This window comes from Tamandua tetradactyla, chromosome 7 (assembly GCF_023851605.1).
Source record: "Tamandua tetradactyla isolate mTamTet1 chromosome 7, mTamTet1.pri, whole genome shotgun sequence".
NCBI classification, from domain to species: Eukaryota; Metazoa; Chordata; class Mammalia; order Pilosa; family Myrmecophagidae; genus Tamandua; species Tamandua tetradactyla.
Window position 1 is genome coordinate 11953639 of NC_135333.1, and position 15323 is coordinate 11968961.

A 15323-nucleotide genomic window follows, 5' to 3' on the forward strand; every position below is an offset into this window, starting at 1 on the left:
ACAAAAGAATTGAACTTTTTTATCTTCAATGCACTTTAGATCTGTCTGTTTCTAAAAAAACTTAAGTCAATAAAGCTTCCCATCAAGAGTGCATTTCAACGTCTAATAGCCATCAGAGATGGAAAAGCCCTGTCTGGGTAGAAGTGCACCACCAATTTTTTGATAAAGATGGTGCCCTTATATTAAAAATAAAGTGAAAGGTCAACAGCAGCATAGGAAAAGCACAAAGGGATGCCCTGCCTCTCCTCGGTCTCTCTAACATTCTCCAGTTCTCTGTATTTTCCCTTTGGCGTTCAAATGCTCTTTGGGGAAGCTCCCTCTCAGGAGGCCCACCCAGAACAATTTCTGCTCCCACTGTCCACAGGCTGGAGCCACAGCTCAGGGTCCAGGAGTTCTAGCCTGCAGTGTGCTAAAAGGAAAAATTGCTCGAGCAGGGAGCTCTCAAACCCTGGAGGAGGGAATGAGAGTTTCAATAGTTAGCTGGTCAAAGTCAGTTATAAAGAAACTTATAAAATGGGAAGTTTAATACAATCAAGAAGAAAATCTGGCTGTTTCTGTGGCATTTAACACATTTTTAAGAATGAGGACTAACAACATTGTACTGTTGTTTAATATTACACAGATCAATACCAGGTCATATCCTGACGAGGGAGGATGTTGACATAGCTCATAAATTAAATTAAATTAAATCATTTAATTTCTGGAGAGTGGATGGTGGGGTGGGATATACATAGATACATACATACATACATATATATATAAAATATATATAAAATATATTTTATATAATATTTTATCCATACAAATCCCACCAAGAGAAGGTTAGGAAATTCCTTTTAATTTGACAATACTTCCCATGAAATTCATAAAATATCAAATAAATCTAATTATTTCTAGAGCCTCTTTTCAGGTATCTTTATTGTTTCGTTCCTGACGTGCTGTCACTTGGGCCCTCTCTCCTAACCTATCCTCTTGCCCCTATCCCTGAACCTTTGTCCTTGATTTTTGTCCTTATATCTCCCCATTGTTTTGCTCTTAGCCCTTCTTTACCAGGTTTTGATTTGGGTTTAACCATCTGAATCATCCAATTTCAGACCATCTTGGATAGGTTTCCTTCCATTCCCCCTCTCTTGCACGAGCCCCACCTGCTTGGGACTCCATTCCGGTCATCCACCAGCCATTCCAACACACGGAGCAGCACATGTGATGCGAATCCATTATTAACAGGACTGAACTGAATGGTAGGCCTTGTTCCTTTCTATCATTTATTCATTCATTCGCTTACTGATTCATTCATTGATTCAATCCTTCAACCTTTATTGAACGCCAACTCTATGCCAGTTATTGTGTTAAGTTAGGGACTTGGAACTAAGCAAAACATACGTGCTTCTTTTTTCCACTGGGACTCACAGCTAACAATCACACACACAAAATATATGAATAAAACTGTGATAAGTGTTATGAAGGAGAAAAGTAGAAGACCATGGAGCCTGGAGAACAAGGAGACAATTCACATTAAGAAACAGAAAAGGCCTAAATGAACTGCTATTAGTCAATTTTGAACATGATTAAGTAAAATAATGTTCTAAATTCTGTAGTAAACAGTCGAGAGATTTTTTTAAAATTTAGGGAGTGAAAGATCACCAATTACACAATAATTGTACTTTCCGAAGTCTGCTATCTTTTTCAGTTTCACATTAATTTTTGATATTGAAAATGAAAAGACTCTCTGAACCTTGACCTTTCCTGTGCTGTTTACCTTGGTCTAATTACATAAAGTCCTTTAATAAGAAGCTCTATGAGATCTATAATTCATGTAAAAAATGCTTAAAAAGCAAGATAGCTGGCAGTATTAAGAGTAAGTTTTTTTTGTTGTTATGAATAAAAGTAATTTAAAAAGGTTCTTAGAAATAATACCACAATTTATGGTATACTAGAAGTAAAATGATCCATAAGTTACCTGATGATTCTACATTTCTATTGTAATCCAGAGATTAGGAGTTAAGGGATGTTATGGTTGCTGAATTATTATATAAACATTCCTTTCTGCTTTCTGGTATATTGGAGAAGACAGAGGGAAAATACCTGAAATCTTTAAACTATAATCTAGCTGTCTTGATCTCTGATAATGATTGTATAGCCTTTATCTTGTGTTCCTGTGATTGTAAAAACCTGGTGACTGACCCTCCCTTGTACCCAGGGTATCTATTTTTTTTGACTTGAGAGTCTTGTAATCACTAAAGACAGCCCCTAATGCTCATTAACGAAGGACCTTGGGTCAGCTAAGAAGTAACCCAGCCCAAGTCCAAGGTTATCTTGATAACCAAAACTGGATCTAGCCAAAATGGTCCTCCCTGACATGCGCAGTAGCTTAGACTTTACCTTATAAGTCACCTATACCTCATTATAATACTAAAAAGTTACAGCACATCATCAATCATCATACTAAAGCCACCATTTTCTTACATATATTCTGTGATTAAGCATGTAATCAATCTGCACATATTCAATAATTAGATCATTTCTAATCACATCATCTAGAACTATTAAGCTCATTATCCTAAAACCTGCCCATCTTTTGATATTATAAAATTATCAGAATTACTGCAGTTCCGGGATTCAGATATTTGGGCCCATAGGCCACCTGCTCTCCTGCTTCATGCCTAGCAGGAAACTCTTTCTCTCTTTGAAATTACAGTGTCTCAGGAATTGGTCATTGAGTGCACTGGGCAAGAATCCACCACCTTTGTCCAGTAACATAATAATCAAGTTTTTCAACATGCTTGCATTTCACATGGATTTCATGAAATTCCAGACAAGTTCCTGATGCAAACCACTGCGAGATAATGCTCTAAGTGTTTTCCAGGAGCCTAGCTACTGGCTCTCAGGTTACTGTGGAGTTTCCTTTTTTTTTTGGTCTTACATGCAAGTAAACATCGGGAGGTCAAAAAATGTTATATATAAGGCTTATTTTATGGACAAAGGAAGTAAGAAAATCAATCTTCTTTTTCAGAATAGTTATGAGGATTATTCGCAACGTAATTGGCTTTGCATTCTTTAGAAAAACAAAACATTAAAATAGTAGAGGGGGATGGAGTAGACTTAGTAAGTGGTAGGGCTAGAAAGGAAGAAGGATAAAATCTCCTTAATGTCTTAATATTTGCAGCTGGAGGAAAATAAAATTACTTAACAGGGATCCATTTTCAGTTTTAGTAGCAAAGCTAATTACTTCATTGTGATGCTTTGACTTGGTTAGCACCTATGTCCTCTTATTCCCTATGGTGCCTCATTTTAGAACAGGACTAAGAAAAAATCTTTTCCCACTCATTTTCGGGGAGCCTTTGAGACAGAAACCAAAGAATGAGGAAAACTGTCTGCCTTTCTATGTGGAGTACACTCTCTGGGATTTTTTGAACCAGGGCTGGTGGAGAAATATCTGCCTTTTCTTCTGGTTTGCTCAGTTCAACTCTAGAGTAGATTGTGACCATTTTTGATGCCTGGTAGAAAGCCAATGCTGAGAGAGAGAGAGAGAGAGAGAGAGAGAGAGAGAGAGAGAGAGAGAGAGAGAGAAGCCATATTCAGAGACAGCCATAGCCCACCCCAAGCTTTCATACCATGAGCAGAACTTTTCTCTTTATTCAATATAGTTTGAGGAGAACTTCTGTTGTCTGCAACCAAGGACCCTAACTTTAATATATCACTTACTTAAAACCCTTTTGTGTGACTGTAAGATATGCGTAATTTACTATATTATGTAATACATTTCAATTTTAAGAGTATACATTCTACATGTAGAAGTGAGAAAATGCCAATTTTTTAAATGTATAAATAGCATTAACTTAATAGTAGGAAATCTGGGTACCTAATCGTGAATTTGAAAATTGTTTTTCCAGGATGTGCACAGTAATTGTTGACTTTACTAGTTGACTTTAAGTACCATAATATCCAAATGAAGGTGGTGGAGGAAAGAAAGAGAACAGAACAAGAAATAGTTTACTGTTGCCTTGTAACATGGGTTCTGAAGTTAGGGAAGACAATTCACATTATGAGTTCAGTCACATACACACACAAATGCTATTGTCATGTTCCCCAGGTTTTGTGTTCAATGACCTCTCTAGCCATTGTTGTAGAGCAGCAGTAGGTGGTTTCAGACTGACTATCCCTGTCAAAATTTCAGTATTGGCTTAAGGAAAATCAGGCCCACAACACTGACAGCTTCTCTAGATGAGAAGTTCTTTCTTGGTGAACTACATAATTGTTCATATATACTTGCAGGAATAAAATTTTACCTATTCGCTTGTATTTCCATAAAGAAGAATTTACGTTTAAAAGAGAAATTTGAAAACTGACTAATCCCAAATAATTTAAACTATTTCAAGTCAGCCATTCTTCTAAGTCTCTTCTTCACATATTTGATAACATACATGAAGCTCAACAATTAAAGAAATAGGATATCTCAAATAAAAGGCAAATAATCCTGACATTCTTTGGGTAGATATGCTACATTATTACTACTAGGATTTCCTTGGGAAAGTATCAACTGCTTTAATAGCCTTTTATTCATGTCATGATATATAATTACAAGAAATGTTATTACAGCTGACTCCCAAAGAAATGAACAACAGGTTTCTTTGCCAAGGGCACTATCTGTTTTCAAAGATTAAATCCGATCTAGGGGTTCTACTTTCTCATGGTAGCAGTAAAAGACAGAAGGCTGATCATGCAGCAGAGAGAAGGAGCAAAGGATGCAACCCAATTAGCAGTGGAAGTCAAGAGCAGTTTCCAGAGGCAGTCAGCTCCCTTCTGCCCTTTCTGTCTAGGGCATGTGATCACATAGGGTTGTTTGCCCCACAGGAACAGGGCTGTGGGAGCATCAGAGGATGGACAGACGGAGTTTGCTGCTGGTTTCCACTGACAGAAATGACGTGGCAATTTAGAATCACAAACCATTTAAGCTCCCTTTATGACACTTAACAAAATTATATGTGTATGTCTCCTTGTTCAGTGTCTGTGTCCTCACTGGACTGTGAGTTGTGGGGCCAAGACCTCGCCTGGCATTCTAACCATTAAATACCTAAAGACTAGTACATGCCTAGCAGATAATAGAGATTAGTTCAATCTTCTGAATGAATTTGCCACTCTAGTTCTTAACCAAATATAAGTGAAGGTGGTAGTAAGGATATTTTCAAAGACAAACAGTATGTGGCATAGAGTCCTATAAATTTATGTGACTTAATCATGCAAAAGAGCCTGATGACTCCTGAAACTTCCAGCAAATTCGACACTTCTGAATATAAGAAGCTATATTTACCAACAGATGAGAAAATCAGTATACTCCAACTGTTGGAAACAAACTACAATGTGCTACACGTTGTAGCATTCTTCAGAACTTCTGTTTATCTCTGGTATATTTTAGTGCTCTGTAGCTCTATATAGTTAAGCCCTGTAGTTCTACTGCTATTGATTCACAGGAAATTATAGGAAATCTTAGATAAACAAAGCTAGAGGTCAATGATTCCCTCTCCTTAAAGCATTTTACCTTGCTAAGCTTCATAACTTTTCCATCGTTAAATGAGAGTTGACAGTATATGAAGAGCAAAATTGTAAACTAATTCCAACTTTCCAAAAGATTGCTGCTAGAGGAAGCACAGGTAAGATAACAATACTGAATATAATGCCAACAACGAGAGTGTAAATGGTTACTTTAAGATGTTTAAATTTTATTTCGTTAATCCATGCACTTTCTCTTCCAAATCAGAGCACATCTTAATTGGTTGCTGTTGGGAGAAACACAACATGCTTTAAGGTATTTTGAAAAGTGACTCTTCAAAATTCAGAAAGAAGTGAGAGGTAGCTTAATGGAAGTTTTGGAGGGCTGATAATACTTTTGAATCTTGTTCCATAAAGCCAGTTCCCAGGGTCCTTATGATGTGCTTGTGAGTAGAGGATGAAAAGCTCCCAGCCTGGCCATCCACCTGGGAGATGGCCCAGACGGGTTTTCTTTTGACTTGACTTTGCAGTCTTCTTTCAGAGACAGCCTTTTGGGCAAAGGCGTTTGAGTGCTGCGTCTGAATGGGTTTTGTGGCATTTTGGCCTGTGGCTTCTTTATCCTAACATTAAGCTAAACTGCTTTAAATGAAAGAAAGTGAATGATGGAGGAAAAGGCAATAAGAAATAAGACTGCAAAAAAAGTGCCTACTGCAGGGACACATAACACGGAAAATGCTATGGCTCCATAAGAAAACAGCCACAGAGAACAACATCCTGAATTTTATGAAATAATCCAGTGTTTCCAACTTGCTAGCTGTGGACTCCCGAGGGCCTCACAGTGCCTGCAACAGGTCATAAAATCTTATGTGGATCACATACTTTTAATGGAATGAATAAAAATGGTTTCTATGTGCATGCATTACTTCAAAAATATGTAGATCCTATGCAAATGTATTTTCAAAATACTACTCACTTTGGGATAGCTTTATCTCCCTCTTAGTTGTTCTTTCACTTTGATGCTTACTGTACAAATGGTATCCTATAGTTGTTTCCCCAAACCCTGATATTAAAAAGGAATCTTGGGGAAGTCTAAGGGCAGTTCAATGGTAGAATTCTTGCCTGCCATGTGGGAGACCCAGGTTCAATTCCCAGCCCATGCACTTCTCAAGCAAACAAACAAAAAAATTCAACAAGTGTGCTGCAATAAGGGGATACTCTCATGGAAAAAGAATGAAATGTGACCCCCGCCATACAGCATGCAAAAAAAAAAAAAAAAAGGAATCTTCATACTCTATTTGTAATTACACATCTTTTTGAGGTCCCTTTTTCCTTTGATTTTTCCCTGAAAATATCCCTTCTCCTATCACTATCATTTTTTCTGAGATAATCTCCATCTTCCTTTCCTGATCACCTGGGCTGTGAAAGAGACGCCTTCTCTGCCGATGGCCCTTCTCTGGCGAAGGAGATGGGATTCTCAGATCCTCCCCTCAGTCAGAGCCACTGGGCTCCCCTGTTTCCTGGAGACCAGGCATGCTAGAGAATGGGGATAGGCCCATCTCCTAGGGAGAGAGAAACTGACAGAAGACCCAGGTTTTCTCCCATCCAAAGCAACCAGGAAGAGCAGGGAAAATACTGAAACACAGTCCATGAAGTGGGAAGAAGATTTCTTTTTTTTTTTAAAAAAAATAGCTGCCGTCTGTTAAAGAGTACAACTCATTACCAAGATTTGCACAGCACACGTGGGTTTTACCTTTCGCGTTTTGTGTGGGTTCCTCATTCTGGATGACTTCTTAATGTCCACTTCAGTAGTATTTACACACCCGGGCTAGAAATGGAAAACAGAGAAACAAGAGGATCTTTGGGTGTGTAGTTTCTGGTCCGGGCATCTTCTGTATGTTCATGACTTGCTTTCCAGAACCCGAGCAAATGCCAGGATGACCAAAGGCACTGGCAGCGCTTTCTAAACTGTCAGCACCACAGTTATCAGCAGGAGCCGGTGATAATAAAAGTGATTCCTCTGTTACAGCCCTCCCATTTAGAAGCCTTCAGATACCGCCATTCTGCAGTAACTCCCAGAGAAACAGGAAAAACATACACTTGGGTTCTGCTTAGGAAAGTGGGTGTTTGCATTTGCAGCTGTTAACCTGAAAGTCCTAGCTCTCCCTGCTCAGCCTGCTTTGCAGAGACCCCTCTGCTCCAGCATGCCACTCTTATCATATGGTTGATTGCTTTTCTCAGATTGGAAAATAAAATGGCATTCGGTTGAACCAGCTCAAATTATTATCATTTTTTTTAATCAAAAGGCCTTTTATTGTATGTTCATTTTTAAAATGTGTATAAGTTTGGTAAAATATAGTTAACAGTAGGGGAACCCTATATTTTATGCGTGACTTTTCTGTAAACCCATAACATCTATTATATATACACATACACACACACATATAACATAAAAATCAGTTTAGGCATTTTAAGAGGACAATTCTGTAACATTAAGTATATGGACTGTGTAACTTTCAGTGCTATCTCTTTCCAAAATATCTTCATTGTCCTAAATCAAAACTCATACTCATTTAGCAATAACTTCACATTTGCCAGTCTTACTATCCCTGGTAACCTCTATTCTTTCTGTCTCTATATACGTCTTCTAATTATTTCATTTAAGAGAAATCACATAATTTTTGTCCTTTTGTGTCTTACATCATAATGTCTTTAAGGGTCATTCATGTCGTAGCAGGTACCAGCACTTCACTTCTTTTTATCTCTGAAAAATCCATTGTATGGATAGACTACATTTTCTTTATTCACTCACCTGCTAATAGACACTTGAACCAGCTCAAATTCTTGAGTGAATTTTTTTATAGTGGTTATAAAGTCCAAGTGACTGGGAATTTTTTTTTTTTTTCATAGACAGAGCGTGCATTGGAATGTTGTGGTCAAGATGAGGTATAGGAAGGAAAACATTGGGAATCAATACCATGCTTATTCTCATAAATTCCCATCTTTACTTTTCCTGTTCCTCATTTCAGCCCCTTTGAAAAAAAAGCAGGATTTGGAGTAAAAGTGTGGGCTTGGACAACTTCAGGAGTCTCCTCTTGCCAAATCTATTGAGGACACTGAGTAGTTTTCAGTAGCAGAAAGACAAACAGATGTAAAACTTCTTTTGAATTTGGAGAAGGAGAGGGAAGAGAGGGGAATAGAGAGAGGCAGAGGCACGCAAGAGAATATGAATCAGGAAACAGAGGCGAGAGAAGGCTAAAATGTACAGGGGAGGTTAAATCTTGAAAAGACCTTCGATAACACATCCTTTTGAAGTAATTAGAGATTAGCGATCACATGGAATGTGTTTCCTTTACTTTCAAATTTCTAGTACAGGATTTAGGCATCTCTAGTCCTAGAAAAAAGCATCAAATTGCACAACTCTGCTCAATTTCTCGATTTCCTCCCACAGTTTTCAGGAGTATGAAAACATTGATGTCCTCGCAAGTGATTCCACAGAAGGTATGAATGAGGAAAAAGCATTTGTGAGGTAGGAATGGGGAAAGGGTGGGGGAGGATGGGCCTGAGGCGCTGACAAGACTGTAGAAATAAGCTGCTCTCCATAACCACTGGTAAGCCACAGGGATTAACCCTTGGTGCAATAAGGACATAGGACATAGGACATTTTCCTTAAAGACTTCTCTCCTGTTAGTATAGCCATTGCAATGAAATGCAGCCATGACATCGTAAAGGAGAAGCAAGTGATTGAGGGAGGCATTTTTCCTTGAATTTTTAATGAGGTGTACATGTAAAATATATATACTACATATGCATGCATACATAAAATATAAATATAATTTGTTTATAATACAAATAAATTATAAATTTGGTTTGCAGATTTTTTTAATAATAGAAATGGCTGGTTTATTACCAAGGTCTGCTTGGCAGTGTAGTGAGGAAGGGAAAGCACCTGCAAGGGTGGGATTTATTCACAGAGTGACTGACAAATTTACCTAAACTCTCCCAGTAGCAGGTTGACCAATATCCAATATTCTGCTTTAATTTTCTGCGGTGGGCGGGGTCTAAGCATCAGTATTTATTAAAACAAACAAACAAACAAAAAACCTCAGTGATTTTAAAACGCAATCAGGGTTCACAATCAGTTATCTGGATGTAACAAAGATAATGCTTAAAAAATATCAAAGCAACAGGTCTTCATTTCCTTGTAGCCTTCCATCTCTACAGCTGAGCCATTACGGAAGGGGGGATAGCACTTAAAATTCATTTTGGATCCTTTCAATGTATGAGGAACCAGAAATAAGAAAAATTTAAAAATAGGAAAATAGTTGACTGGCATTTCCAAAGTGATTCAGAATTTAGTCCTCAAAGTTCAAAGATTATGGCCTTTTAAATTTAATTAATGAACCATTAAGAACGATCTAAAATTCCTAGCTGAGCTAATTAACACCATTATCATATTAATAAGAAAGCAGTGATCCTAAAAAGTAAACATTATGAACTTTGAGACATGTTCCATAACCCTTGTCCAGTTACAGGCAAATAAAATCTACTAGTTCAAAAATTTGCTGCTAATGGTCAAAATCCATAAAATAATGATTTTGAAAAAAGGACCTATATGTTTCTCTCGGTGACCCTCTAACTTCTTATTTTTTTTTTGCATGAGCAGGCACCGGGAACCAAACCCGGTCTCTGGCATGGCAGGCGAGCACTCTATCACTGAGCCACTGTGCCCAGTCCCTCTAACTTCTTTTGCATATCATGTCTAAGGAGCTCCTTGGTTCAGACAATGGTCAAATAGATATCTGATACTGAAGTTAAAAAGGGATCTCTCAATGATTAAAAAGATGTCGATGTCCAAAGTTGTGTAGTATGTTTCTGAATAATTAAGTTCATGCCCTAAGGCTGATAACCCCTAAAATAACTGTGTTCATAAATCAGAAGCTGTGGCGAATGAAATACAGCAAGCGATACTTTTGAAATCTTTCATCCATTCAACAAATATTTTTGTGCATCTAATTAAGTCTTGGGTCTTGTGATAAATGGTGAGATACAGAAATGAAACATGACCCACATGTCAGTAACCTCATAATATAATAAAAAATTATGAATAACCACAATCTGGGGGCTATGATGGCTAATTTTATGTCAATTTGGCTGGTTATGGTGTCTGATCTTTTTGTTAGATACTCATCTAATTGTTATTGTGAGGGTATTTTGTAGATAGGGCTTGCATCAGTTGACTTCACGTTATGAAATTACCTTTCATAATTTGGGTGGGCACCAACCGGTCAGTTGAAGGTTTTAACAACAAGAACTGAGGGTTCCAGGGCCAGAGAAATTTCTGCCTCAAGACTTCAACATCAGTCCTTACAGAAATTTCAAGCCTGCCAGCTTCTGCTGAGGAATTAGTACTCAAGACCTCAAAACATCATCTTTATTGGAATTTCCAGCTTGCAGCCTGCTCTGTGGAATTTGGACTTGCTAGCCCCCACAATCACTGGAGCCAATCAATACTTTAGAGTAAATCTCTTTACAGATACACTATATATATATAGATACACATATACACACATACATTACACATATACATACACATGCACATATGCATATACATACACATACACATATGCATATATACACACATCATATATATACACGTACATAAACACATACACACACATGCACACATATATTGTGCTGGGTTTCTCTGGAACACCCTGAAACAGGGACATACAGACTAAGTAGCTATTGGTACAGGGTATTATTTAAGAGCAGAACACTTTATACCCGTCCTTATACTATTTACATTTTATTGGCTGTCCTCAACATGGCAGATAATTTTTTAATCTTGTGTTTAAGCAGTTTTAAGACCATATTGTCCTGGGTTACTTAAAAAAAGAGCAGTTTTATGAAAAGCATATATAATATATGCCACTAGCTGGCATCAGATCTATGTGAAATATGTATAAGTTGGTTTTTCTGCAGAACTAAACATATCTTCACAATAAGATATAAATAGCATTACAGTGACCAAATAGACACTCAATAAAGATGTTTGCAGAGGCACCATCTGTCAGATGTAGTATTAAATACACAGTACTGGTGACTTTAAGTAATAATAAAATATATTTATCTTCGTCTATGAGAGAATCATATTTCTAGTTTCAACACAATGATTTCTCGTTTCAAATGTACTTTCAACAGAACCAAACTGTGTCATAACATTATTGTAATACTAACACAGAAAAGCAGAATTCACTATCTTGTACCCCATTTCTAAGGGAGCAAAAGGACGATATTATTGAGCAGTATCACCACCACAATGGTCCATGTAAGTGTCTTGATGAGTTGCAAACAGAAGCTGGAATTCTTGGTTCCATTATTGATATTTTATACAAATGGATTTAGATACAGTTAAGTTCCTTTCATGGCATAACATTTTTACTCGTGGTAGCAGAGGGCATTCTTATGTTCAGGAAACCTTAAGGACCCTGTTTTCGTTTGCGTATGCTGCTGGAATGCAATACACCAGAAACAGACTGGCTTTTCTAAAGGGGATTTATTTAGTTACAAATTTAGAGCTCTTCAGAGGAAAGGCAGGTCGATTTCACCTGAGTTCCTCTGTCACATGGGAAGGCACATGGCGAAGTCTGCTGGGCTTCTCTCCCAGCTTCTGGTTCAAACGGTTTTCCAGGGTGTTCCTTTCTGCATCTCCAAACGTCTGGGTCTGAGCTGGCTCTGCCTTCTGTGTTGCATTGTGCTGGGCTGTGCAAGCTCCTTTTCTTCTGACCTCTCCTTTTCAGCCTCACCCATTGCGAAGGCACTAGCCTTGACCGACTGCAGATGTAATCAGCCATAGAAGAATTTCACATGCTGATGATTTAAGTCCACAGCAACGCAACTGGGCACCATCACCTGGCCGACTTGACAGCAGAACCTATCGCAGACCCTTCAGTGAAGAGCATCACTAAGAGACTAATGTACTTTCAGCACTTATTAAATTCAATCATGAGGCTGATGCATACCTGGACAAAACAATGGCCTAAATGGCAAATGAGTGGAGGTTTAAGAGTTAGGTGGCAAATAGAACTATAAGTTACAGAAATGCCTATCCCTGGAAGTTAAAATATATATGTGATTCTAGGAAAAGTAAAGTTTTAAATATATATAATTGTTGAGCTCAAATACAATTAAATAAATGAAAAGGATTTGCCCTTTGTAACACAGTATGAGTTTTAAAATTTTAATTTGCTTTTCTTTCTGTGCTTGGGCACATGTCCATTGATTGATTCAGGCTCTGATCCCTTCAGTCCTGCTGACCCCTCTACTTAAACAAATCCTATATACAAACTAAAGGAAGTTATGTGAGGCAATTGCCCTGGAATTGCTCTCACTCATCCTCTTCCAGAATGTCTATTTACTCATTTGTCCCTACCTTATCTCATCTGTAGCTTCAGATTCTTGACTATGGAATCCTGCTTCAGCATAGACTGTGAATGAACTTCACATGTCCAGAGAGAAGAATGAAGGCTACTGTAGCAGAGAGGAGGGAGGTATACCAAGTTTGCTTGGAGTGGCTAGGTTAGGTAGAAATTACAGGACTCTGATTTTAATTTTTAAGGGAAGCAACTGGAGGGTATTAAATAGAAGGTGACTTCATATGATTTACATTTTTTTTTTTGCATGGGCAGGCACCAGAAAACAAACCTGATCTCCAGCATGACAGGCGAGAACTCTGCCTGCTGAGCCACTGTGGCTCGCCCTGATTTACATTTTTAAAAACTCACTTGTCTCCTACTTTGGAAGTAGATTATCACGGTGGGATCAGGGAGATCAGGTGAAAGTTATTACAATAATTTAGGCAAGAGATAATGGTGATGAGGATCTGGGCATCAGCAATACAGGTCATGAGAAGTGATTGGATTTGGGATACAGTTTGAAGCTAGAATCAACAACACATACTAATGGGTAGGACTGGGGAGCATGCTAAGGGGAAGAGAATAGGCAAGGATGACTCCTAGTATTTGTCTTAACCACGTGGGTCAGGGAGGATGCCATTTACTGAGATGGGGAAGACTGGGAGAAAAATAAATTTAAAAGAAGAGAGGAAGCAAGTATAACTCCTGGATTTTATTTCCATACAATTTTAGTATTTAATGACTTCTCCCCCTGGTAGTGCACTGCAGCTCTCTGCACAGTGACTCTCAAGATTCATGACAGAACATACAAAATAAATGCTTATATAAATAATAATCTGTCCCTCATTCATCCTTTTGCATCTTTGCCTTTCTGTATCATCACCAGCGATATGAACATCTCACTGAATGTGAAACATTACTATCTGATGGCCAATTCCAAGTGCCTGGTGGTGCTGCCTCCCATTACTTAGAGTCTCTGCTGCACATCCCTAAATTCTTCTCCAGTGAATCTTAACACATTTTCTTAATCTGTTCTGCCTGAAATCAGACCATTTTCAGCCTGCCTGATATCTAGAAACTGTCTGTGCATCCTTCAAAGATATTGCCTTTTATAGAGTAGCAGTTGTCATGAAGAGATAAGCACTCATAGACTGAAACAGTTCTCAGGAGCTATCGAGAGGACTCTAACAATAAGGTTGCTTATAGCTTCTTCGCGGTCACTGGCATTACCCATGTGTAATGTTTAGCTTTAAATACTTAAAATGTTCCAGGCTAGAGTTGCTTTGAAATAAAAGAATAAAATCCTTGTATATAGCCTAAACTGTCATAATTATGTTTACTATAATATAAACTCCTTGAGAAAGAGACAGAATATTATTTATTTTTGTCTCTTGAGTGCCTTGCACATCTTTACTTCTATGGTAGCTGTTTACAAAAGAACACGGTGGTACCTGCTTCCAATTCTTTTATCTCCTATCACCAATCTCACGGCTCTCCTCACTCCCAGTGGAGGAGTAATTGTTAATCATAAAATGAAACACTGATTGGACTATGCTCACTCAGGGATGAGATCACAGGGTTAAAAGGCCTGAGGCAGGGTGCACAGCCTCAGCCACCTCCCAGCACCTGCCTTGCTGTGCACATGAACACGGATTGTCTTCCCTTTCTATGATTTTTGTTCCTACACGAAGCTGATTGCATACAAAGATTTTCACATGGGGGTGAGAAGGGCCCCTCTTAGATTCTGAGATTTAACATGCGTGCACCGACTCTCCCTGCAATGGGGACTCCTTTGTTGGCACATGGTACTTTGATTCCCATTACACTGTTCTGGTATTTCATTCATGAAGGGCGACGAGCAATATACAATTTAGGGATTCCTGGTCCATGGGCTTAAAATCTTCAAACGCCTTAAAAATTTTGACTGTAACAAGTTTGTTGAATGTCAGAATGAGTGAATGCAACGTAGACTAGTTCTCTGATGGCAATGAAAGTCCCCCCATTAAAAAACTAAGAAACAAAAGGCAAGAGATTGGATTGGTTCACGAATTGGTGAAAAAAAAATTAGGAGATTCTGTGGGCATCACTATTGTTAAAACGGATGATTTAAATGGTATGTGGCAAGGGGCAAACAGAACCAAATAAGATTCCTTATCCTATAAATAACCTATGGAAGTTTGAACTACAGAAGTTCAAACATCTTACAATAAATGAGATAATATATAGCAATGGGACAAATAGAAAATAAAAAGTAATTTCATGAAAAACACCCCATGTTGGACTCAGCCTTGAATTACAACAGGGACACAAGGATATAGTTGTATGCTCCCACAGTGGAAAATGCGTGTAACTCTTTTTAAACTTATGCACAGAAAGAAAGGCTGCCTGCAACACACATCTCAGTTTATTAAGACATCT

General features: G+C 38.1%; 1 protein-coding gene across 1 annotated transcript in view; it reads right to left on the reverse strand.

The window, feature by feature from the left end:
• RGS7 (regulator of G protein signaling 7) overlaps nt 1–15323 on the reverse strand; it is a 532876-nt gene that overhangs the window by 30980 nt on the left and 486573 nt on the right. Inside the window, exon 10 of the mRNA XM_077167813.1 lies at nt 7241–7315. Within this exon, the coding sequence (XP_077023928.1) occupies nt 7241–7315 (75 nt within the window). The remainder of the gene's footprint in view (nt 1–7240; nt 7316–15323) is intronic.